We start from the raw sequence: 24,226 nt of genomic DNA on the forward strand, positions 1-24,226 counted from the left end.
CAATAAGTGAAATGTTTATTTGTGAAACATTATTTCATTTACTCCTTTCTATAGTGGGTTCAGTTGCACCCTCCGAGCACAGAACACCCCCACCCACGCTCTGCCTTCCGTACACTAAATATACGCCCCCCGTCGTCCCCCTTCTCTCTGACTCCATACTGTCCCTTTCTGGACCAGGACAAGGCAGCGGTACCACCCCAGGTGAGGCCTTACAAACCCAAAGCGATGTTCAACACCAGCTTCCAAAGGTCTCCTTCTCCTTCCACATATTATCTGACCTCTCCACCCTCGGGAAGCAAACGAAAGTTGAGATCATCATGTGCATGAAAAAGACACCTAAAATGTGTCTTAAATTATGTCTCCAATGACCACTTATCACCTAGTAAAGGTGCTTCGAGCTAACTGCAGAGGGAGGCCATTTCTGTTCCCCCAAGTGCACCCCCATTTAAGAAGTTTGCGCCAGTTAGCAGCCTGCTGTTCTAACAGTCTCACGAATTTGGATTGTTCGGCTAATTATGAACACATTTCGAAGTCACTCTTCCTGGCCTTTTTCCTGGAATGAGTGACTGCCACGTCGCAGCTCGCAGAACGGGCCTCCGTAGTTTCCAGTCAAGGTTCAGGGAGAAACATGCCACACCGGGATTCGGTTATTTACCAACATCACGTTGGACGCAAGCCGATGAGACGCCAGTATATTTGCCTTTGAAGGCTGACATATTGCCTGCTGCTTCCAGTGCTGTTTTCTTGGCCGGCAGACAAATAACTGGGGATGTTTCAAAAATCACCTCCCATTCGAGTCAAGGGGAAAAAATTTCTCGTGATTGGTTCATCTTACAGACATTGATCTCGCTCTCCTCTGGGGTACGAAGGCGAGTGCCCCAGCGAGGGGCCCATCTCCGGGCCTCTGACAGCCGCCTGCCCTGGGGTCAGTCCCTCCACGCAGCCATTCAAGAAAAGGTCCGGAGAATGCTCGGAACCTTGGCTGTCAACAGAGATGTGCAACGAGCCACCCACACATTTTCCTGATGTCTTGGGTTGGCTTTTGCTTCCCCTTGCTTGAAGAGCCCTAAGAGAATCTGACACAGAAAACATGCTTTCGAGTGGTTTGAGGTCACAGAGACACTACTGTCGGGCTATTGGGATCCTAAAAACCCACAACCACCCAAGTGTTCACGGATGTACTTCTGCTTGGTATTAATTTCTGAACATTAAGTTTCCTTCCTGCAGAACCTTACCTTGCACTAAACAGCCTAGATGTGCACTTCTAAATGACAGGATCAAAGCATTTTGAGTTAGGAGTAATTTTTTAAACAGCATTTTAACATTCTGAAACAAAGTAAATTCTCATTAGTTGAGAAGAAAGGATCTTAAAAGCTATACAGCCCCACTTCCCGTTGGTAAGGGATGATCACTCTATCTTTTGAATACCTCACACGAGGGAGAGCTTGCCACCCTACATCACGGAGCAGTGTTAGCAGGATATTAAAATTACAAATGTATAATCAGATCAATCCCTGTGCTTATTGAACCAGGTTTTACAAATATGAATTACCTTTTAATTTGAAGAAACTCAGAAAGAATAAAACAATCTTTATTGAGTAAAACCTTCAAAGTTAGCATAACGACTAGTGTTGATGCTGTATTACGTATAATCTAAGTCTACAGCATTGCAATTTTTCCACTCATTCACTTCATTTCATATACCTAAGCTCATTATTTTTCCATTTCTGCTCAACTCATTGTGTATTTATCATTCTTGGTGCAATATTTTAGAACATACAATCTCATTACAGGGTGACATTATATCCCAGCTGCCTGAAGCCCTCCGTGTGTATAACCCATTATTCCAATATAATGTTTAATAGCACCCTCTCCACTCTCAAAAGTGTCCTAGTTTGGGTGACAAATTTATGTTCAAGGATTGCAAAGTTTTAAACATTTTATTTTTTTTAATTGCACTAAAAATCTCCACGGATTAAGATTGGAATCCCCTGCCCTCTGCCTTCCACCCTTCTCAATTGACAAGCTTGTATTTTGAAGTGACCAGTCTTCTGGACTGTGGAGTATTTTTAATACGATGAGTCGCCCCTCCATCTGCAGAACCACCTCCATGGAGGGGCTGGAGCCCGGCCCTCTGCATGGACAGAATGGCCCACAGCCAACAGGATGTCACTTTCATTAAGATACCGAAAACTGGAGAAAACCTTTCTAAGACAGGCACAGCATGTTGGCAACAAAAGATGTTCTCCTGCCGGAGAAAGCATTCCCTCTGCTTGGCCACATTTCTTTCATCTCTGGGTGCCTCAGTTTGCCTGCCTACGAGAGAGCACGGTGCTGCCCACTTCACAGGGCCGTGGACAGGATTAAAGGGGTGAGAGCCACAGGGCGCTCTCAGCTGCCAGGAACAAAGACGGTAAGTAATTGAGAAACGCGAGGCTCCGCTTTTCCGGCTTGTGAGAAAAGGGCTCCCACCGGCTTGAAAGGCAGCATCGCGCGCGGGCAGAAGCCGCCCCCCGGGAGCAGAGAGCCTATTACCTCCGCTGCCGTTGTCCGACAGTGCAAAGGAGACGGGGCGTACGGAGGGGCCCGAGAGCTGTGGGGGCAGAAAAACAAGACCAGGAAAAAAAAAAAACGGACTGATGGACGACAAAAGAAAAATCTGAAAAACATGGACGTCTTGATTTAAAAATAATCTGTGAAGACTGTGTATGTATGCCAGGAACAGGTTTGAAAGGAACCATCTATATATTCTCTGATCCCTTGATGGAGCACATTCATAATTTTTCACACTGGAATGTCTTTATTCCACGTTCTTTCCATCCTTCTAATCTAAAAGGCCAGTGGGCAGTTCAGTGGTCCCTTGCGGAGTGGACTAAATTCCAAAGTTCCTATTTATACAGCTTTCTGCATTCAAATGATTAACCACTAGATAATGAAACTGTACTTGGTGACACTATTTTGGCATAAAATAGTAACACCCGCCCCCCCCCCCCCCCAAAGGGCTGAAGGATGGGTTTGGACAAGTACAAAGTGCCATCGTTTTGGGTAACTCAAGGTCAAGGAGTTGTAAGACGTTCTCCTGTTCATTAATACAGGCTACTAAAATCGAATGGGGGGAAAATCAGAACAGTAGGAGATGTTGCCCCAAGCAGTGTTTTCCCGGCAAAGGCTGCATCTCAAGAACCCTTCAGAGTAAGCACTCTGGGAATGCACAGAAGTTTACAAATCAATTTGCTAAATTGGCTTGGCTGGAAATCATGCTTTTGTGCGTGGATCCCGCTGAAAGGCATCTCTGAATCTACCAGGCCCTCCCAGGGCACTGTCAATGGATGCAGAGAGAGTCCAGGGACATCGTGAAAAGAACATGGATTCGGGGTCAATTAGACTTGGGCTCAAACTCTAGCTCCACCTACCTGGCCAGGTGACTCTGGATAAGTCACGAGATCTCGCTGAGAAGAGGACTGCATGAGCCCACCAGCCTTGCAAGGTGCTGGCAAGACGAAATGCCCGATATATCCCAAAGAGTCAAGCACTGTGCTAAGTTTGACTCTTGTCAGTGCAGAGATAACCCAGAATGGCAGAAGCTCACCCCCCGCAACCCCCAAAATCTCTCATTGCACTGTAGGCCAGGTGGACAAGTGACAGAAAGAGAGGACAGTTTTTGAGAACATTAATATGAAATGCTTGCATACACTTAACCAAAATAGGGCCTTAATTTAAGTATCTGGAAGAGCCAAACTGAAGTTCTAAAGTAAGAATTCTTAGATGTCAAACGTATTCCATTTTGTGATCTGTATAATTTTGCCTTTTGTATATCGTTAACTTGTAGAAATTATGCACATGATTCAACTCTTTCAAAAACACGTGTTGGCCTTTCACAGCGGGCTTCCCGGGGGCTGTCTACAGCTAGGGGGGCCTTTGGTCCTGAACACGTAAGAGGCAGACGCTAAAGGACAGAGCTGCAAAGGTCTCAAAGCTGATCCCATCACCCTCTCACTGCAAAACTATGGCTTGGAGAGGGGAAATTGTTTGCCCAAAGTCATACAACGAAGGCCTTGGGTTAGGATTTTTAGTAAGCCACTATAAGGCAAACCTGTGGCCAAAAAAAAAAAAAAAAAAGAAAAGAAAAGAAATCTTGCCACAGAGCCTTATTCCCTGGTATTTCCAATTCTATAGTCAATGTCATCAGCCCGTCTGGTATTGGGTCTGCCCTTCAGAAAAGAAGTTTTCCTCCAATATCACAACAGAGAGAAACCTGCTAAGATAGGTCAGTGTCATTTTACATTTCCCAATATGACACAGGACCTAGTCTCTAATATGTCTAGGGGTTGGCAAATCTGAGAGACTGAGAAAAAAAATCATCAAAAGGACCCTTTGAACATTATATACATATGACATTTTCTGTCCCATGGTAACAGACACCATGCTAGGATGGGAAAGTTAACAAATCAAACATTTTAGCACACGTTTTAGAGTGTCCATGATAAGCCTTCTACGAAATCAAATTCTCCACGTCAATTTCTGAGCATAATGATTTCTAATCACTGATGGGTGTGTTTTAAAAGGTGATAGCCCACACAGAGCAAGATTTACCAACAGTCAGGTAGCATTGGGCCCCTGTTTCGTAATTCTCCAACTGCTAATCCTCGCTGATTACCAATTCTGGTTCTGTCTCTGGGATTAAGGGAATGTTCTATCTTGAATGTGCTAATTTACAGACCGGGCTGTTCTGAGGCTAATTTCCAGTTCAAACACACTTCAATGCTTCAAAGCAATTTTGTACCCTCATAGGGGACTACCATCGGGACCAGAGTCATACAGAAGCTGCAAGAGACATGTGGTCAGGGGACCTCGTGTATTTTAGGAAGGGAGACATCACAGAGCCTGTCTAAAGGCTCACGGGAAGGAACCAGGGGAGACAGTTGAAAAGGCAGCTGAAATTCCAAAGGGCAGAGGTGGTGCTCCCCAGAAGTTGATTCAGGGATGGGCCCCAGGGCATCACCAGAGGGAAGGGAGGTAGGAAGGAGGTCCAAAGGCAGGCAGGTAAGGAAAGAGAAGGGAGGGAGAAAGAGAGAGACAGGAAGGCAGGCAAAGAAAGTGCCAGATGCAGAGACATTGTGAAGGGAGTTTAGGTGACATTAGATACGCAGGTGAGAAAACATGGATTAAAAAGGACCTCTTCACCAAATGGTTTGGAATTTTGCAGAGAATTTTACATATAACTATGCTCAACCACATAATTATATATTGGAGGTGTGCACTCTGGGATTGGACTTTATTCTGCCGAAAACATTTTTAATTAATGTTTTCTCTTAAGGAATGTGCTCAATTCGTGATGGATAAGAAAGAGATCACTCAATTAGATTGATTTTTGTGGAATAACAAGTCAAAACTACTTGATTCTCAGCCTTTAACAAAGTTATAGATCCATGTGGGGAAAAAAACGATCCCTCCTAGAACCCTAAATTATCAGGGTTAATTCACAGCGTGGACATAAGAAATAGCAAATACTCAGTTTGATATTTGGGTTGTCAAAGTGAGAAAAGAAAGCAGACTAAATTCTATAGAATAAGCTTTTCTGATCCCAGAAATTACTAAGAACTTGATAGTTTTTTTGGCTGTAATGACTTGTAAATATCTAGAAGAGCCCAGATTTTGAAGCCCTGCGGATACTTGCTAAAACTAAGAAATTTGGCACTAGTCTTTGCACACAATTTGGGTTTTCTTTCAGAGTTGATATCTTACCAAATACAGCCATCTGTGTTCCCTCTGGGAAAGGTTCGACTGTTCTGTTGCCATTGACATGATGTTTGGCTAGAAAAAAACAAGAAAGAAAGAAAGAAATGCAAGTTTAAGTGCAAAGTTCGACACACATACTAACACATGTCATTAAATGTGTCAATGAGCCTATTTCTCATTTTGAGTTACAAATGCACCAAAGCTCACCCTCGAGTTTCAATCATTTTGTTTTTAACCTCAGTTACAGAAGGGCCTGGAGACCATCACGTTCAGGTATGCTGATTTACAAAGGAGTGTACCAAGGGGCCTGAGCTTGTACCTGAGCTGGACAGTCGGTGACAACAGGGCCAGCTCAGCCTGAACACTCCCGACTCCTGGGCAGAGGCCCCTGTGCCAGGCTGTCCCTTGGGGAACAAGCGAAGCTCTGGGTTCCAGGCTGAACTGGGGGTGGCTTCCCCCCGAAGACTCTTCACAATGATGCAATCGGTATTTAAAATGAGAAGTAAAAAGAGCAGAGAACCATTGGGACCAATGTTGCAAGGAACAGGAAAGCAGAACATACCATTTCACTGCAGTCCAAGCACTGTTCCCAGGGCCTAACAACACCGGCTTTCTTAAGGGCCAGATGGATATTCCAGAACTTCTCACTGCCCTTTACCTCCCAGGTCCTCCCAACAATCATCTGCCCACCCTCGTGCGCTTCAAGGACTTGGAAATCATAAGTGACCAGGTCATGGTTTTCCAGCATTCATTTGTTCTCACAGCCCCAAACTGTCACCGATAGAGAATGTCTGAGCATGCCCCATCTCTGAGCATTTTAACAATATTCTCAGCAAGCTTTGAATATGAGCATTTATATAGAAAATACATTTAAAAAAAGGATAGCTAATACGCTTCACACTGCATCATCGAGTACATTGTGATTTAATGAGTCACACTGGATTGACCTAACGTGACCTTAGCACTAAAGCCAGGCCCTAGGGGTCTTAGGGAAGGATCACAGGTTCCTGCCCTCGAAGAGAGCACAGTTATCTTCCAGAAGTAAACATTTCAGAAACAAATGTTACAGAAAGCTCGTGATTGTGTGCTAGTCCCGGAATGTGGACTGAGGGGACTGCAGGAGCTTGTGGCGGAGGGGGAGCAAGTCAGGAAGTCAGAGCATAACGTGACGGAACTGCCACGCACTCGGGAAGTGATAAAGGACAGGCGAGGTTTGCAAAGACAAGGGTGGGCAGCAGCTCGAGCAAGGGCCGGAGAACAATCCAGCCTGGGTGCAGTGAAGGTGCTATGTTCACAAACAACAGCAATGAAGGACAGATTAAGACTGGGACCAGGTCGTGGACAGTCTCAAGCACCCATCCAAACCCATGGGGACCCTGGGCAGCTTCTGCAGCACTACTGCAAGTCCTTTAGACCCGGAAGGCTCAGGGGGCTCAGTCCAGTCCAGACAATCCTTAGGGATCCCATCAGCTCCGTGCAGGGGCTCCCACTCACTCTACAGTAATTATCCCTAGGACAGAAAACCTGGGAGAAGGCAAGGAGCTAGCCTGGGGTTCCCAGTGCAGGGTGGTGGGTCAGACCGGCACAATTAGCAGACACGTGATGGAAGCTCCCTGGTGACCTTGGCAAGCACTTACTAGTATGGGTAGGACTACTAGTTAGTGAATTCAAACAAACACGATGAGCCTCTGTGTGGAGGTCAAAGCTCTGGTCTATGGTCAGGACCCCATGGCCCCCGCCAGAGGTTTTGAAAACGTTCGCCTTTACCCACATCAAGAGTCGGAAACCCATTCAAACTCTTTACCCCACTAGTCCCACTTGTAAGAATTTAACCTAAGGAAAAATGCAAGAGGAAAAATAGGTGATGCACATAATATTTATTAAAGTATTACTTGTAATAATGAAATCTTAAAATCAGCTAAATAGCCAAACGTGGGGAAATTGCTTAGAAAATTATCATTTATGATTTGTCAAATGAGTGGAATATTATGCAACATATTTTAAATATACCATTGACAGATATATCAAAATGTGGAGAAATATGTGGCCTGATGACAAGGGAAAACAATCCTGTTGCATCTTCTATGTAGATTATAATGACAACTAATTAAAATATGAATACTTATGGGAAAGGACTAGCAGAGAAACACACAAAAATGAAAATAGGGAGATTATGCAAGATATTTATTTTTATCAGTTTCCTTTGTCACTTTTAGATTCTTATTGTCTAGGATGAAAATATGTTTGAATTAAAAAAAAAATCAACAAAATTATAGATTTTTAGATGTTTTCCACAGTAGTGGGTTTCAGGACTGTCCATCGAGGCTGTCTCTAGCCCAGCTGAAACACTACACGTCCCAGCACAGAGCACATCCTATTTCCCATCTGCTCCGGGGCACCTCAGAGCACTCAAGACGGCCTTGCATCCCAGTCTCGATTCTCTTCCGGCATCCCCTGCCTGGGAAACAGGCCCGCCAGCCTCCTAGTTTCCGTCATCCTCACCCCTTCTCTCTCCTTCACTCGCCGCATCTACTCTGACCCCGAATCTAGTGGATTCCACCTCCCACACATCTCCACCCACCCTCCTCTTCTTCCCTTCACCATTCAAACCTCCTCAGAGCCAACCATCGTGACCGCTCTGTCTGACTCCTACAACTGCCTTCCAGCTCTTCTACGTCCCTTCTCCAGCTCGTTCTGCCCAAAGCAGCACAATTATCTTTCAACAGGAAAAAAATCTAATCATGTGACGGAACCTTCCCAACCCCCTCGCACATCTTCCACATGGCTGCCCATTACTCTTGGGCCAAAGTCAACACTCGTTAGCACGGCCTTCACGGACCCACATGGTGCGGTCACCTGGGTACGTCATCTCTCTACTGCAGCCTCCCTGATCTCTTGGGACCACACACTCCCCAGAGCTGAGCTTTACACTTACGTCACCACTTGGACAAGGACCGTATCTAGCTCAGGGCCAGGAGGGGTTGTATCTCTTTGGGCCCACCATTCCCACAATCCTAGAGCAGCATATTGACACAGAGCAGGTGTTCAATAAGTATTTGTTAAGTTAATGAAGGAAATAGTACTAAGAAGTCTCCCTTTAGCCATTATAAAAGATACATTAAAAATATATATACACAGTGCTATGTTTCACTTGACGGGGACACATGCTGATACAATGTCACTAGCGATAGGAATTTCTCAGTTTTTATGCAGTCCCTTGTCAACTGAAACATTGTTATGCATCACATGACTGTAACATACCTTTATAGGTACATGTGTTCCTTATGTAAAAATAATCATTGAATATGGCCACTGAGAAATAGGTCTCCAGCCAGGTAGCTGGCAACCAGGAACTCCTCTGCTCCACTCTGGCAACGCCCACCCCTCATCCCTTTCCCATTTACCCTCTCCCACCCGGGACACTGGCAGTGCTGGGGCAGAGGGAAAGAACAGAAACGCCCGTGAACTGGAGAGGATGCTCGAAGTTCATCTGCTACTCCCTGCTCCCTGAAGAGGTTCCCCTGGGCCCTCTGTCTTGTCTTTTATTCCAGAGCCTGAGGCCAAAGATGACAGGTTCTATAAACTTGATTTTGCACTTTCTTTCTAAAATACAGCTGAGTGCTGTGGACAGGAGACACAGAACTAGCGGCAAGAGATAGTACAGTGGCCACGGATAGGAACATGGACTACGGAACAAGACAGCCCACCTGTGAGTCTCAGCCCTCCCCTTCCCACTCTTCGAGCCTGGCTTAGTCACCTAAACTCTTTTCACCTCTGTTTTGTCCTTTGTAACCTACCTGGTGTGTTGTTTGGGGAATTAAATAAATTAAATATGAAAAGCATTTAGAACAGCATCCAGTACATAGCAAATACTGTGTAACTGTCAGGCTAGTATTATCATCTACGTGTGAACTTTATTTCTCACAAGATTTGAGTCAGGAATGGAAAATACATGACATGTGGCTACACATGCTCCCCTTCCGTGCCCACGGCAGACATCACTAATCAACCACAGCACACTTCCACTATCCCCAAATGTTGCAAAATCCTTTCCCAACATAGCCCCCTACAGAGTGAGTCCCTTACTGCCTAGAGGTGGCTGTGTGATTAAACCGTTTTGCCATTCCTGGTCTACGTGAATAAAATAGAAAGATGGCCCAAAGGAAGAAGCCATTTCCTTCCTCATTTCTACATAATACATTGCAATAAAACCCCTCTGAAAATCTTCCAAACTCTATAAATAGCTTTAAAAGAATATGGGGCGGGGGCTCTGAGAGCTACTTTCCATTCCAGAATGAGAGAATGGTAAGCTCTTTAAAATCAAGCAATGGCAGTTCTATTCCTGGAAACCAAAGGCATTTTCCCATTGAAACTCTGCTAAGTATTTGGGTCCAAAGAACCAGAGATGTTTTAAACTGTATATATAGTTTAAATAAGATGTGAGGGGAGAGGAGACTAACCTGGGAACTTAAACAGCATTTATAAATTTTTGTTTCAAACTTAGCAGCACGTTTCACTGCAGAAATAAACAGAGAAGCCAGTCGGTGATCGGGTCCCAACGCCTGATCACCAGCAGAGTGTGCAGTGGAGACAGGACGGTCCCTGACAGGGACATGTGTTGCCCGGCCACAGCAGGGCGAATGCCTCCAATCTGGCTGGCTGGGCACGTGTCCCTGCTCCTCTCTCCGCTCCGCGGGGGCACGTTCCAAAGCCACATGCTCCAGGAGGACAACCTCTGCTGATGGCGATGACTCGTCCTCTGCCAAGGGTACATGAGGACGAAGAATAGATTTTCATTTATCTTGAAAGCCTGGTGCTTGAGGAGCACAAAGGTTAATTAGACTGGGTCAAAGTCAACTTTTGTAGAGATTTTGAAGGGGATTTGGAGGACATGCTCGAAAGCTTTAGGAGATGATCCTGATATTGCTTTTTATTTTGTTTTGAGAATGTCTAATGCACTTCAAATTTTATGACTGTTTTCTTTCTTGAAAAAGGGACAGTAGAACTGCTCACTCACAGTGAACCTGCAATGATGCGAATTCGGGGTGAACCAGCCAGGGAGGGGCTCCCTGTTCTGTGCTCAAACGGGGACAGCTAAAAGTCATATCTTCTGGGCGAGGCGGGTAGGGAGCAGTAAATGGCAGGTAAGTGCGGGACAGGAAGGTGGGTCCCCAGACCCTCAGCTTTCAGGAGTGTAGGTCCAGCTTCCTCCTGACTGGGTAGCCAAGGAAACACCACCTAACTGGAGATTCCAGAAACAGCGGCCGCTGTCCTGAGGCTCCTGGTCAGCCACTGACCATCCAACCAGCATCATCCCAGGACTGGAAGAGGTTTGGATCAGAATAAACCCTCAGAGCTGCTGGGCAGCAAGAAGTGTGTGCCCCTCCCGGCTGTGTCATTAGCCCCATGACGACCCAACCCACGCGTCACACCGCTGAGCCATCCGGACTGACTTACTGTATGTTACCCCTGGTCACTCGAGCTGTTACTAAGCTGATCAGCAGAGAGCAGGGCCACAGTGGGGCGTGAGCAAAGCACATCGATCTCCCTAATACGGTGGTAGAAGTCTGTCAATCCCAAAACAAAATATGGTCTCACTGTCACTCCCATTATCTGTTTCTTTGAGGCTTCCTTCTCAAGGTCACAAAGTCACGGTGTCCCACAGTACAAGTCGGACTGGAACTAAGTAGCGTTCCTATGTGGCCCACGAGCCCTGCCTTGGACCAGCCTCTCCGTGCCCAGTGGCAGGACCGTCGAGGACACTGACCCTGGTCCCGATCCTCCCCAAGGCACCCTCCACAGCATGTCAGGGATGATCTGATTGTCGCTCACTCAGATCTGGGACAGGGGCACTGAGGGGGAGAGGAAATGCACTGTGCTTCCACATGGTTTTCATCCCTCATAGTCCTGCAATTTGGGGCTACAGTGTTTTAAAGTGAAAGTTAACCAAGAGTGGGTTTTGCCCCAATAGCATGTTTCATGCATCAGGAGGGGACAGATGGGGATGGACATGGTGGTGGGTGAGTTTCCGGGTGGGACTGCTCAGCCCTGGGGCTGACCCTCACCCGTCCTGTGTCCCAGGAAGTTCCAGTGCTCCTTATAGACCCGTGAGGCAGGTGACAACAGGCAGCTGGAACCTGTGACAAGGAGAGACCAGACAGGGAACCTTCCACGAAGGCCATGATGGGAGTGGGACAAATGTTCCCAACTGCTGTGGACATAGAAAGTGAGCCTCACTCTCAAAGCTCTGGAAGGGGAAGCAGCCCTCACCGCCCTCCATGCATGGCGATCAGCGACTGCGTGCAAGTAGGGGCTGCCCCCCAAAACAAAAGGTACGTTAGGGATAAACAGGGGACAATCAGATGAGAATGGCGTAAGATCACAGCACTGAAAGCAACTCATGCATCATTCCGGACTTTCCCCTTGCGCTCTGACCGCTGGCCTTCCTCCGGTTAACCCCATCCACCAACACCAGACTCCTTCCTCCCTCCGCCCCAGGAGCAACAGACCTGTTGGCCAGTGAAGGAGCCGACACCTGGCCCAGGCAGCAGGGTACCAAAAAAAGTGTCCTACTCAATTAAGTAAAGAACAAAGTCACAGAAAAATGACAAGAAGGAAACCTGGTACAAACGTAATTAACGGCTGCCTCTGTATGCTGATTTATGGGTGATTTTTCTTCCTTCTTTACACTTTTAGGTGCTTCCAAATTTTCCTTAAGCAAGTATTTCTTTGATAATCAGTAAATTATAAGAAGTAGATGAAAAAAAGAAACTATTATAAAAAGCAACACTTGGAAAGGAAGCAAGCCAGCCCCTATGAGGTATATAAGCGAGCTGTAAAAATGTAAATGTGTTCCTTCGAGCCCCACTCCTCGGTTTTCTTTGAGTAGAAAGAAAATGAGAAAGCAGCCCACCTCTCTAACGAACGAGCAGCTTGTTTCCTGCCTCAACTCATAAAGGCTCAGCCGAGGGCCTGTTCTTTCCAGGGCTCTGAGTACCTTGAACCCTCTTGGCTTTTGCTAAGAAGCTGCCCGAGTGATGAGTGCTGGAGCTGTGCAGGGACTTGCAGAGGGACTCAGACCAGCCGTCTGCTGGCCTGTTAAATCCTTCGTCCCTGCCTGGGGCAGGGCTCCCGAGTGAGCTTATCAGCTGGCAGGTGGCCGTGCGAGGGAAGGGCCAGCAAGGGTGACAGCGGGGACCAAGAGTGTGTCTCTGCCCCAGGAAGTCAAGGCCCAGAGATCCACATTCCAGCCACATCCCATTGCACTTAGCAAACGGTTCCTGAACACGGTTCTGTGCCAGGCACTACGCTTACTGTCGGTGACACAAACAGGAAGACACAAAACCTGCCCTCTCTTACCCTTCGCCAACCTGCAGCACCTGCCCCACTCCTTAGAGCTGCTGATCAGACACGTGGGCGCGGGCTTCTGGGCCACCAGAACTGCCCGCCGCTCTCAAAGCATCCGCCACTCCCACCATCGTCAGACTTTCCCGAGTTCCCAATTCATGCGACATTATCCCAACAAAAGCGCTCCTTTATCGTGAATGTCATTTTTAGAAGAATTCCATTTTCACTTCTGTAACGCTTTTATTAATTACCACTTTAAGAACTATGTCTACCTGAGGTATCTGTGATAAGCACATGATATTAATTGATGGATAATTTCCACCTGACTTTTATGAAATGCCCCCTTCACACAAGCCATTGCTAATGACTACCAAAATTAGATAATCTTGAGAATAGAAATGACAATTAAAATGCGGTTATTTTAAGGATGAAAATCTACACTTCAGCCTGATACGTGTGACATCCCCGTGAATAACGATGTTGAGATATAGGCGCACGGAAATAGATGGTTGTAAACCCAAACGGGTTTCCTTTATACCAAGGCATGTGCTTCCTATTGACTCTGAAACAAACCTTAGGTTTTTAAGATGAATGTTAAACATACCTATAAAGAATCACATGGAAATCATACTTATTCTTGTTTTCAAAAATGTCTCCCTTCAAAGACGTGTAGGGGCCCGGCTTCCCCACCCACAGAGGAAGCAGAGTCACGTGCTCCCTCCCCAGCACTTGTTCACGTGGGCTCTGTCACATTGTAATAACCAGTGCGTGCAGTGCCCAGGCCCATGGGTGCAATTAAGGCACGAGGCCCACCGAGGCACCTGCTCGTCCTGTCATCACCCGGAGCCTAACCGTGCGCCTCTGAGCACCACTATAAATCTGCTTCAACAGGCAGGTCCGTGGGACACCATGGAGGAGAGGCGGCACATGGTTCTGGCGAAGCTCTGTGGTGGACAGCACATCTTTCTTTTGCCCCTTGTGAACACGTCGGCAGCCCAAAGCAGGTAGCACGTTGTCCCTTGATGGGACATCATCTGCCTGGAGGTTGCATGAAGAGCTGTCAGCTGTCAGCAGCTGAGCAGGAGTGGTCCAGGGGCTCCCCCTCCCTCCATGCACCCCTCCCGCAGACAGTGATAAATGGCCCAGCCTAATGCTCGGCTGGGCCCAGCCCTCCCCTTGTAGTCTGCCCCAGACCAACACCAGCCTCTGCCCCTGAACCTCCCATCAGCGCTACAAAGCTGGCCTGCTGCAGGGGGAGGTCAGACCCATTGGCTTTCTTGCTGCTGTTTTTTATGAAAAGGAATTCTGACTTTATTTCTTGATGAGAGCTTCTAATCAAAAATGGAACGTTTCTTGTTAGAAACCTTAAGGCAAACTTGTCTTGGTTCTCTTTTGACATTAGAAATGAAGAGAGAGCTAAATTAGGTGACTTTAGGAAGAAAGAAAGAGGAATCATCGCAGGTGTGGAATTTGCTCAGGCTGGCTGTTCTCCATTAAAAACAACAGGCCTCTAATTTATTAAACTATCATCTGCTGGTGGGGCTCAGAGGAAGATGACAAAAGATTCTAAGGGAAATAAAATATTGATAAAGAGATAGAACATTAACCTGGAACATTAACAAGGTTCATCACAGATTAGTGTCCACAATACAGGTTATGCTCAGGTGCAAAGATTGTCATCACAGGATTGTTTGTAAAAAGACTGGCACCAACCTTTTGCATTAAATAATCTATGCTGCGGAATAGTATGCACCCTTACAGAGAAAGAGGAAACTCTATAGTTACAGATATGGAACTATCTACAAGACACACTGTTAACTGGGAGGGAAAAAAATGAAAGTGCAGGAAAATGCACACCATATTCTACAATTTATTTTTTAAAAAAATAACTCTTGTTACTTTTTGACTTTTGTTCACGTGATGTATTACTTTTTCTAAAATAGAAATTAAAAAAACATTTTAAGTGTCTCCAGTCTTTGCTACCCAGGTGAACACTCAGAAGCCAGGGAGCCTCTTCCCAGGGCTCAGGAGGGCTGGCAGGCTGGGCAAGCAGCCACCGAGCTGTGATCAGCCTGGTGCTCAAGTGGCATCCAGTCCCAGGGCAAATGTCAAAGACAGTCCCATTTGTATCACAGGGTAGCTAAACTGTAACCTCACTTTAAAATTCCAAGTAATTTAGAGTACACTACAAGGCCTACAGATAGAGACATCACTCCATTTCCTCTCTAAAATTGTTCTGCTGTCCCCAGAGCAATGTGTTAATTGTTCTCTTTTTAACAGGGAAAGGATTTTAGGAGGATCCGCCATTCCAAATCTTAGATAGATTTAAAAGATTATTTACTAAAAAATAAGAGATGTTTCTGGGTTTACCCTTTTCTTATTTTAGAGGAGGGAAACAGACGGAGACTGAGACCAGAACATCAGCAAGTATTTGCCTTTCTGGAATTTGGTACTATCTGAATTATTTCTGTTCCTCCTGCCTCTTACTTTTTCTGTTTCTCTCTCCCTTGCAATTTTCCTCCATAACAGAAGCTAAGGATATTGTTAAATCTATTTTAGATGTTCACCACTTCTAATTCTAAAAGAAGTTGAAACATTTTATATTTCCCTAAAGAAAAAAATCAAGTTTTTACTATGTAGTCTTCAATTGATTTTCAATAAGTCAGTGCAATTTTTTTTTTTTTTTTGAAGTTCAGCTCTTACTAGAGATACAGCACATGTAAATCGGCTGCCCTGAAAATGTCTTCTAAGGACCTGTCACTCTGAGATAGCAGGCTTGGCCCCACAGCTAATTAAGGGAAGTTAAGATAACCCAGTGCATATTCATATTAAGAAACATAATGAACAAAATCTTCAACTCTGCTTCTACAAATGACACAGAAAGGCACTTTATCGTTTTTTATACTTGTCTTTCTATGAAACGGGGATGCAAAACAAAACATCATCACTTGGGGAAGTTAGCAGACATGGGGGTGGCTCTTCAAACACGCTTCTGGGTGCCCAACTTCATGAAGGGACAAAGATGAGAGACGGCGGTGCCAGGCATGCCTGGTTACAATGTCTTCCTTGAAGACGAGCTCCGGCAAACACTTGGGTATTCAAACGACGGGACGCTTCCTGGGTGGATTCTCTAACACCTGACTGGAGCACTGCTGAATAAGATGAGAGTCACGTCTGAAAATGTCACTCACGGGACAGCAGAGGCAGGCTTGCGCTGAACCCGCCCCCGGGGCCGGAATAGCGTCTGTCTCAGCAGGAAGGCAGACAGGCCTCCATAGCATATGGGCTGAAGGGGGCCTAAGACAGGCCAAAAAGGTTTCTCATGTACTAAATCTGAATAAGTACTTCTGGAAGCTCCTGATTAAGAACACGGAATTCCAGAAATGAAGGCAATGACTGTGACCCAACATACCTCAACTATCAAGGGACTTCAGTATGGGCCTTGCAGAAAATCTGATTTTGAGTACAATTATGTCTTGATAGGTCCACCAGGCTCTCAGTGCTGAGAGTAAATTAATCTTTATTTTCTGTCATTTTCTTTTCTCAAAAGGCTGATAGCTCAAAATGTAAACTATTATTGAGAAAATTTCTGGGGAGGACCTAATGGAACATAAGCAAGTCTCCAACTTAAAAGTGAGTCACATTTTTAAAGCATGTTTATGAGATGGATGTCTGAGATACAGAATTGCATAGAATTTGCTTTCCCACAAGCATGCTGCTATAAGTGGTGGTGAGCTGGCCCACAGGGGCCTACTCAACCCACAATGAGCCTCAAATACAGCTCCTTCCCAGGATCCTGGCCACTATTTAGGGACTACTGTTTCAACTGAGAAAATATATTCTGATTTTTACCCTATAACATCAAGAACATACCCTTTCATACTGGTCAAACTGGTTGCAAGCTGGAGGGGTGGGGGGAGGACATTTGACTACTTTCCCAAGTGGCCCAGCTACTAACCTGCCTGTACACTGAAATCTCCATATTGTCCTATTCATCACCATGAGAAGAGTTTTCCTTCCAAGAATAAGAGGAAATCTCTCACTGCACAATAACCACTGTTCAATTGCAAGGTAAAATTCTAAGTTCAGTGGTCTAATTTCATATTAGAAAATGGAGCTGGGTGGTTCTGGCCTCAGGGTCTCCCAAAAAGCTGCCACCAAGGTGTTAGCCGGGCTGTGGTCTCATCTGAAGGCTCAGTGGGGGCGGGTCTGCTCTCAACATCATTGTTGGCAGGACCCAGGGAGCTTGAGGGCAGATCCCCCCCCCAGTTCTAAATAGATAGCCACAAATTCCCTGCCACTTTTCTGTCAAGAGGAAGAACTGACTGCCTTTCCCCTTGAGTAGGGGCTGGACTTAGTAATTCACTTCCATTGAGAACAACACAGCAGTGACAGGCGGCCAATCCTGAGAGTAGATTAGAGGCTGTGACTTCCATCTTGGGCGTCCCCTGTTCTCTCTTGGATAGCTCGCTGCGGAGGAGCTGGCTGCCCTGTGAAGCAGCCCCTGGAGCAAGACGTGGAGGCCTGCCAACAGCCAAGTGAGTGAGCCTCGGAAGATAGAGCGCAGCTGACACGTAGGTTGCAGCCCCCTGAGGGCCCCCGATCCAGGGGCACCCAGCTAAGCCATGCCCAGATTCCTGACCCAAGAAAACTATAGGATAACAAATGATTATTGTCTTAACTTGAATTTTGGAATAATTGATTACAAAGCAATAGGAAATCGTTACACTAATGTGTTCTAGTAAAGGCAAAATAATGTAATTTTTTTGCAAAGGAAAACGAATAACATAAGCCAGAAAAATCAAACCATCTTTTATAAAGCTGATTTCCACGGAAAAAATATATTTCCAGCCTAACTGGTTTACAAATCAACCCCTGGAACATGACCCATTTCTAAGTTGGAGAGACTCTCTCTGTAATTTATTTTCTCCACAAACTTTGTTCCCTAGTGTGCTGGCATTGCTAAAACAGGCATTTCTGAACCACTAAAGTCTAGGGATAGTGTATAAAATATCAAAGTAGGGCTTTTAGCACTTTTGCAATAATTCTGGCAATTTTTAATCATTTGCATTATCCAAGGGATTGTTAGTTGCTTTTCCTGCTGTTTTGTTTGGGGAAGTTATCTCTCTGCCTCATAGGGCTTACAAAAACAATGAAGAAAAATGTTTTTCCAAAATTCCCAGGGAGGCTAAATTCAAATTCATGCCAAAGGCCTAAGTGCAATGGGAAGAATATTCTGTATTTCGGCAGGGTTTTGTTTGGTTGCGGGGTTGGTTAGTTGAGTTTGGGGGCTTTTTTCTTTGACTAGGCAGGTGTAAAAAGATTGTTGGGTTATTTCTATTCATAGTGATACCTGTAAAGAAATATAGTTTTTCTCCCTTTTCTATGGGAATAAAAATCAAATCTAAAAATTAAAATTGCTGCTGATATTAAGCTAGGTTATTTATAAGATGGATACTTCATCCATAAGCAGCTTAAGGTCATGGTACCTCTATTCTCAGTGGCAAAAGAATGGGATCCTATCCTGTGCTCACAGTAGCTTAAGAAATTCTAAGCAGAGCTAAACACCATGAAACACTGGGAGACTAAAGCTGGAGCTGATCATTTCAGTGACGTTGGAATCCGTTTTCCTGGTTTATTGATTGCTGAACTTTATTTCTTGCAGAAATACCACTCACCACACTCTGGTTTTCTTCACCCTCATTTTAGGTATGTCCCAGGTGAAAAACACATAAGGAGAGGGGGGTGAAGAAAGGAGAAAAAATACCAGTTGAATACACAGCAATGTCTCCTACCCTTCTTGAAAATGAGGACAAAACCCACAGGTCACAAAAGTCTCAGCTCAAATAGTGCTTACAAGGAATAATTGTGTAGCACTCTGCTTCCCACCAGGAGATGGAAACCACACAGTAGGTTAACAGGGGAATGAACTAGGATGAAAGGGCGGAGGGGGAGTACGCAAAAAAGGTAGACCTGGGAGGATTCAGGCTGTGGGAGAAAGTATGGTGGAGCCACTGGAAGGCAGAGAAGTGCACTGGTTTGGCCCAGCTGGAGCTGCTGGGTGAGTTTTGGCGGTTCTCTAGAATGCAGGTAGTCAGGAACCAGCAGCTGTGGGGTTCCAGGCACTGACAGGGACAGAAGGCCTTCAGAGCATCTGCAGAGGTGCTGGGCACAGCCACGGGCAGGGGCAGCCCAGAGGCTCTGGTTCCCTGGAGAGGGTTGCGGAGTTACCACCAGGCTGTAAGGTCGCAACTACATTCTGGGCCCATGACTGGGGCAGCCTGCACCCAAGGTCCTCGGGTCCAGACCAGGAATGGCAGGATAGACTTCCTCCAGCAATGTTCCCCCAGCGTCCTCTACTGAGAATGCTTACTGTCATGCTCATCTTAAACAAGAAATGCCAAAGAAATTCCTGTGTTTATCACAGAGCTTATACAGGAAGGTATATTTGGAGCTGAGAGGCAACAAATTAATAAGTGATGCACCTTAAAAGACACAAATTACCAAAACTGGCACAAGAAATAGAAAATCTGAAATAGAAAACTTCAGGCTCATGTATTTTCACTGGGAAATTCTAAATACATTCAAGGAAGAGATAATACCAATCCTACATAAACTCCTTTAAAAAACAGAGGAGGCGGGAACTTTTCCTAGCTCATTTTATAAGATCCACATTACCCTGATGTCAGAACCAAAGACACAATAAAACTATAGACAAATCTCCTTTATGAACATAGACACAAAAATCCTTTAATAAGATTGAATTCAGAAATTTATGAAATGTATAATAATCGTGGGATTAATCCAAGGAATTCCAAGGTGTTTTAACATTGAAAAAACTCAATAAATGCAATTTACCATATTAACAGACAAAAAAAGAAAAAGATCATCTCAACAGATGCTAACAAAAGCATTTGATATAATTCAGCATCTGTTCATGATTTTTAAAAAAAAAAATTCTTAGTAAACTAGGAAGAAAACTTCATTAAGGTATATCTACAAAAAATCTACACCTAGCATCATTTAATGATAACAGACTGAACGTTTTCACCCTTAAATTAGAAATGAAGCAAGTGTGTACACTCTACTTCTATTTGATATTGTATGGAGGTCCTAGTCAGTTCAAAATGTCAAGAAAAAGAAAAGTCAAAAAAAGAAAGAACAAAAACTTTATATGCAGACAGCATGATTATTTATGGATAAAAGCTATTTGTACTAATAAGTAAGTTTATCAAGATCACAGAATACCAGGACAATATACAAAAACAAACTACATTTCTACATAGTAGCAACCAACGAATGAAACTTGAATTTCTTTTTAAAAGCAGTACTATTTACAATAGCGTAATATAAAATGAAATACTTAGGGAGGTTTTTAACAAGCTATGTGTAAGAACTGTACCCTAAAAACTATAAAAATTGTTGGGAGAAATTAAAGAAGATTTAAATAAATGGAAAGATAGACCATGTTCATGGATTGGAAGACTCTATATCTGTAAGATATCAATTCTCCCCGAATAAATCTGTACTTCAACACAATGTTGATGAAAACCACAGAAAGTTTTTTTTATAGATATTGATGAGTTGGTTCTAAATTTTATATGAAAAATTGGAGACCTAAAATAGCAAAAGCAATTTTGAAGTGTAAATTGGAGCTCTTATACTACCTGACTGCAAGACTTACTATAAGTTCACAGTAATGAAGACAGTGTGGTGTTGGCATAAGGAAAGTCCCATCAATAAATGAGTGGAACATAATATAGAGAACACAGAATTTAACTCTGACACAGGTGCTGAGATAATTCAATCATAGAAGGATAGTCTTTCCAACAAATGGTGCTGGAACAACTTGATTTCCAAATGGGACAAAACAAACCTCGACCCTTACCCCACACCTAACACCAACAATTAACTTGAAATGAAATTGTAGATGGAAATGCGAAAGTGCCCACCACCTGAATGTGGTTCTCCATTCTTTTTATCTCATTCACTGGAAATGTTCAACTGTGGAAATCAATTAAAAACTAAACACTTTCTCAAAATCTACTTCTGCTTTTATCACTATTTTCACATCCTAACCAGTCTGACCACAACCCTTATAGAGAAACCTGACTGTTAAAGGATGACATGAGGGAGTTTCTTCGGAGTGATGAACAGTTCTGTAGATTTGTGGTTACACAATGTGATATAATTTCATAGAACTATACACCAAAAAAAAGTGCATGCAATAACTGGTGAAATCAAAATAAGGTCTGTATTTGAGTTAAGAGTATTATACCAATGTGAATGTCCTGCCTTTGACAGAGTACTGTGATTATCTAAGACATTATCATTGAGGGAAGCTAATGGAAAGGCACATTGGAACTCTGCACTATTTTTACAACTTCTTGTGGGTCTTCAACTATTTGAAAAGAAGTATTTTTTTTAATATTGTGAGGAATCCTAAACATATAAATATTCCCTAAGTTTATGAAATGTGAACTTACAAATACTCAAAGCTTGTAAAGCAAATGGAAAAGGTTTTCTTTCCCAGAATGTAAACACCAAAGTTCTGGAGTACTAACCTGTTCATTTAAATTAAATTCCATGAGTTCGTGGTCTACATGTGTAATCATTTCAAAGGATTTGGGTAATTGATAGTTGTATTTCTTTAGTACAACAGAACTACCAGAGAACCACCTCTGCATGGAGAAATAGCCAGAGTGTAAGTCCATGAAGGCAGGTAACAAGATGTTTATTTAATACAGTTGAAGGACCTTTTAAACTTAACTTACAAACAATAACAGCAAGCAACTACTGCTTGCTAGTAACACATAGTATGATCAAAACATTTGGGGAAGAAATACAGATGAAGAAGTTGTACCTTGTTGTAACAATGGATAATCTATCTAATTTTTTATTTCTCAGATTGCCACGCCCTAGTTTGTAGAGAAATATACTAAATGAATGTTCCTTCAGGCTGTGGAATGGTATTTCTGGAAGGGTGACTGTGTAAGTCAAGCAGCTACATGCTAGCCACTGCATTCCTAGTGAGGTTCCTGACATGTAACATGTAACACGTGACATGGGGCAGGGGTTTGAGGGTAGAAGATAGTTGGGTACTAGTGAAAATCAAGTTCCTTATTAAGTCTCCATATCCTTTCCTATGCTGCTTTCCAAATTCCACAGCTATGCATAACATTTTATGAAAGCTTTTACACTAGAATGCACCCAAGGGTGGGTAAAGAGCAAACTGGTCAAGACACTCCACGGATCACCTGCCAAGTCTGAGGCAACACCTGATCACTGTGAATCACCTGGGGACCAAATGTGGAAGGGGTCCCCAACCACGAAGTCGTCACAGCCAATACCCAGTGGCTGGTCATACCCTTTGCTGAAGCTCTCACACTGGGGACGGATTCTAAAGCCGTCCTCTGTAGTCGAATGGCAGGTAGCTGTGTCTTTAAAACCTAGTTGAGATGAAAAGTATAGCTAAAGTTGAAACTCAATGTAAGGCCCAATTGAAGAAACACTTCATGAAATTGTTCAGAAACAAAAGCAATCCCTCCGCCAACACTAAAAAGCGTGAATTTACAAGATCAACAATCAGAATGGCCGATGACAGCTCACACAAAAAGATCTAAGACTTATATTTAAAAAAAAAAAAAAAAACCAAAGCAAGACCTTTTTCTCCATACAGAGCTCAAAGACAAATGACACGTAGGATTTAAATCTAACATTTTCACTGAAGAGAAAATAATAGCACGGCAGGACCGACCTCGTGTCAGGCAGAGGCAGCTGCGTGCCTGGTGTGACCCCTCCTGACCCACCCATCACAGCCACCGCTGCCCGAAATCCCTTTAGGAGGTGACAGAGCTTTTCACCTCAGTTAAAGGTTTAAATTGTATGTCCTTCCAGGAGAACTAACACAGTGACAATTTTACCCAAAGGTAAATTATATAATATTACAATCCAATTAGTTCTAGAACAGGGGTTGGCAAAACTATGGCCTGCTAGCCAAATCCTATTTTTGTAGGGCCTGTGAGTTAAGAGTGGTTTTACATGTTTTTTTAATGGTTGAAAAACAATTAGGAGAAAAATATTTCATGACACATGCAAATTCTATGAGATTCAAATTTGAGTGTCATTAAATAAAGTTTTATTGGAACACAGCCACACTCATTCATTTATATATTGTCTATGGCTGCCTTCACTCTACAATGGCAGAGTTGAGTAGTCGTGACAGGGACCATATGGCTTGCAAAGCCTAAAATATTTACCATCTGGCCCTTTATAGAAAAATGTTTGCAGCCCCTGCCCTAGAACGGGGATAAGAAGAGGATGAGAATGTGAGGTTACAGGGAAAGCCTCTCTTTCAGGAAAGAGGTAAACACACGACAGGAAAAGGACCACGTGAAGAAAGACCGAGAGCTGGAGGTCAGACCTGGCTGGCCCTGCCGCTGTGCCCAGGTCTGATGCAGCAATGCACCACCAATAAGGGGCAAACGCAGTATAAGGCAGAAGGAACCACGATCGGGGGCAAAAGAACTAAATGTGCAAAACTGGTGGGTTCCACTTGCACCAGAACTTGGCCTTTGAGCAACTCACATAACCCCTCGGAGCTTCGATTTCCTCCTCTGAATAAAATGATAAGAAATAATATTCAGCTTACAGAGTTACTGTGAGAACGGCAAGGGGATGACTGCATGAAAGTGCTCGGTCCCCGCGTTAGGGCTGAGCCTTGAGAGATGACAGATTTCCATAGGAACACGGGGCTCAAAGGTCCAGAGCATAAAGGGAATGGTCCGTTCAGGCCCTCCTCTGGGATTCAGTAAAAGGTGTCACAGTAGCTGAAGCCAAAAAGGCAATGCAGGGCCAGACTGTGATGGTCACAAAGGACCACGCACACCTTTCTTCTCCTTTCCTCTCCTTTCGCTATTGCTTACCCCTCTCTGTTCCCGACCCTCTTCCCAGTGTCTCACAAACTGGTGAAATCACGTGTTCCTGGAGTCCCCCAGAGACACTAAGGGTCAAACTGTGTCCACAGCCCTAATTGGTCCCCCCAGTGTCATCTCCAGAGCATCGATTCTGAGGTAGAAACAGGCTTCTCTGCCTCACTCCACCCACTCATCATCAGATCGTTTGACCCATCTGCCCCCCA

The 24,226-nt window shown here is 44.4% G+C and overlaps 1 protein-coding gene across 5 annotated transcripts in view; it reads right to left on the reverse strand.

Annotated features, from left to right (window-relative positions):
• Positions 1–24,226, reverse strand: part of MSRA (methionine sulfoxide reductase A) — a 286,825-nt gene that overhangs the window by 163,988 nt on the left and 98,611 nt on the right. For all 5 annotated transcript variants that reach the window (XM_069485085.1, XM_069485081.1, XM_069485084.1 and 2 more), the window contains one exon: positions 5,746–5,814. In XM_069485085.1, coding sequence (XP_069341186.1) covers positions 5,746–5,814 — 69 coding nt within the window. The remainder of the gene's footprint in view (positions 1–5,745; positions 5,815–24,226) is intronic.

The sequence above is a fragment of the Eulemur rufifrons genome, chromosome 12, assembly GCF_041146395.1.
Source record: "Eulemur rufifrons isolate Redbay chromosome 12, OSU_ERuf_1, whole genome shotgun sequence".
Classification (NCBI taxonomy): Eukaryota; Metazoa; Chordata; class Mammalia; order Primates; family Lemuridae; genus Eulemur; species Eulemur rufifrons.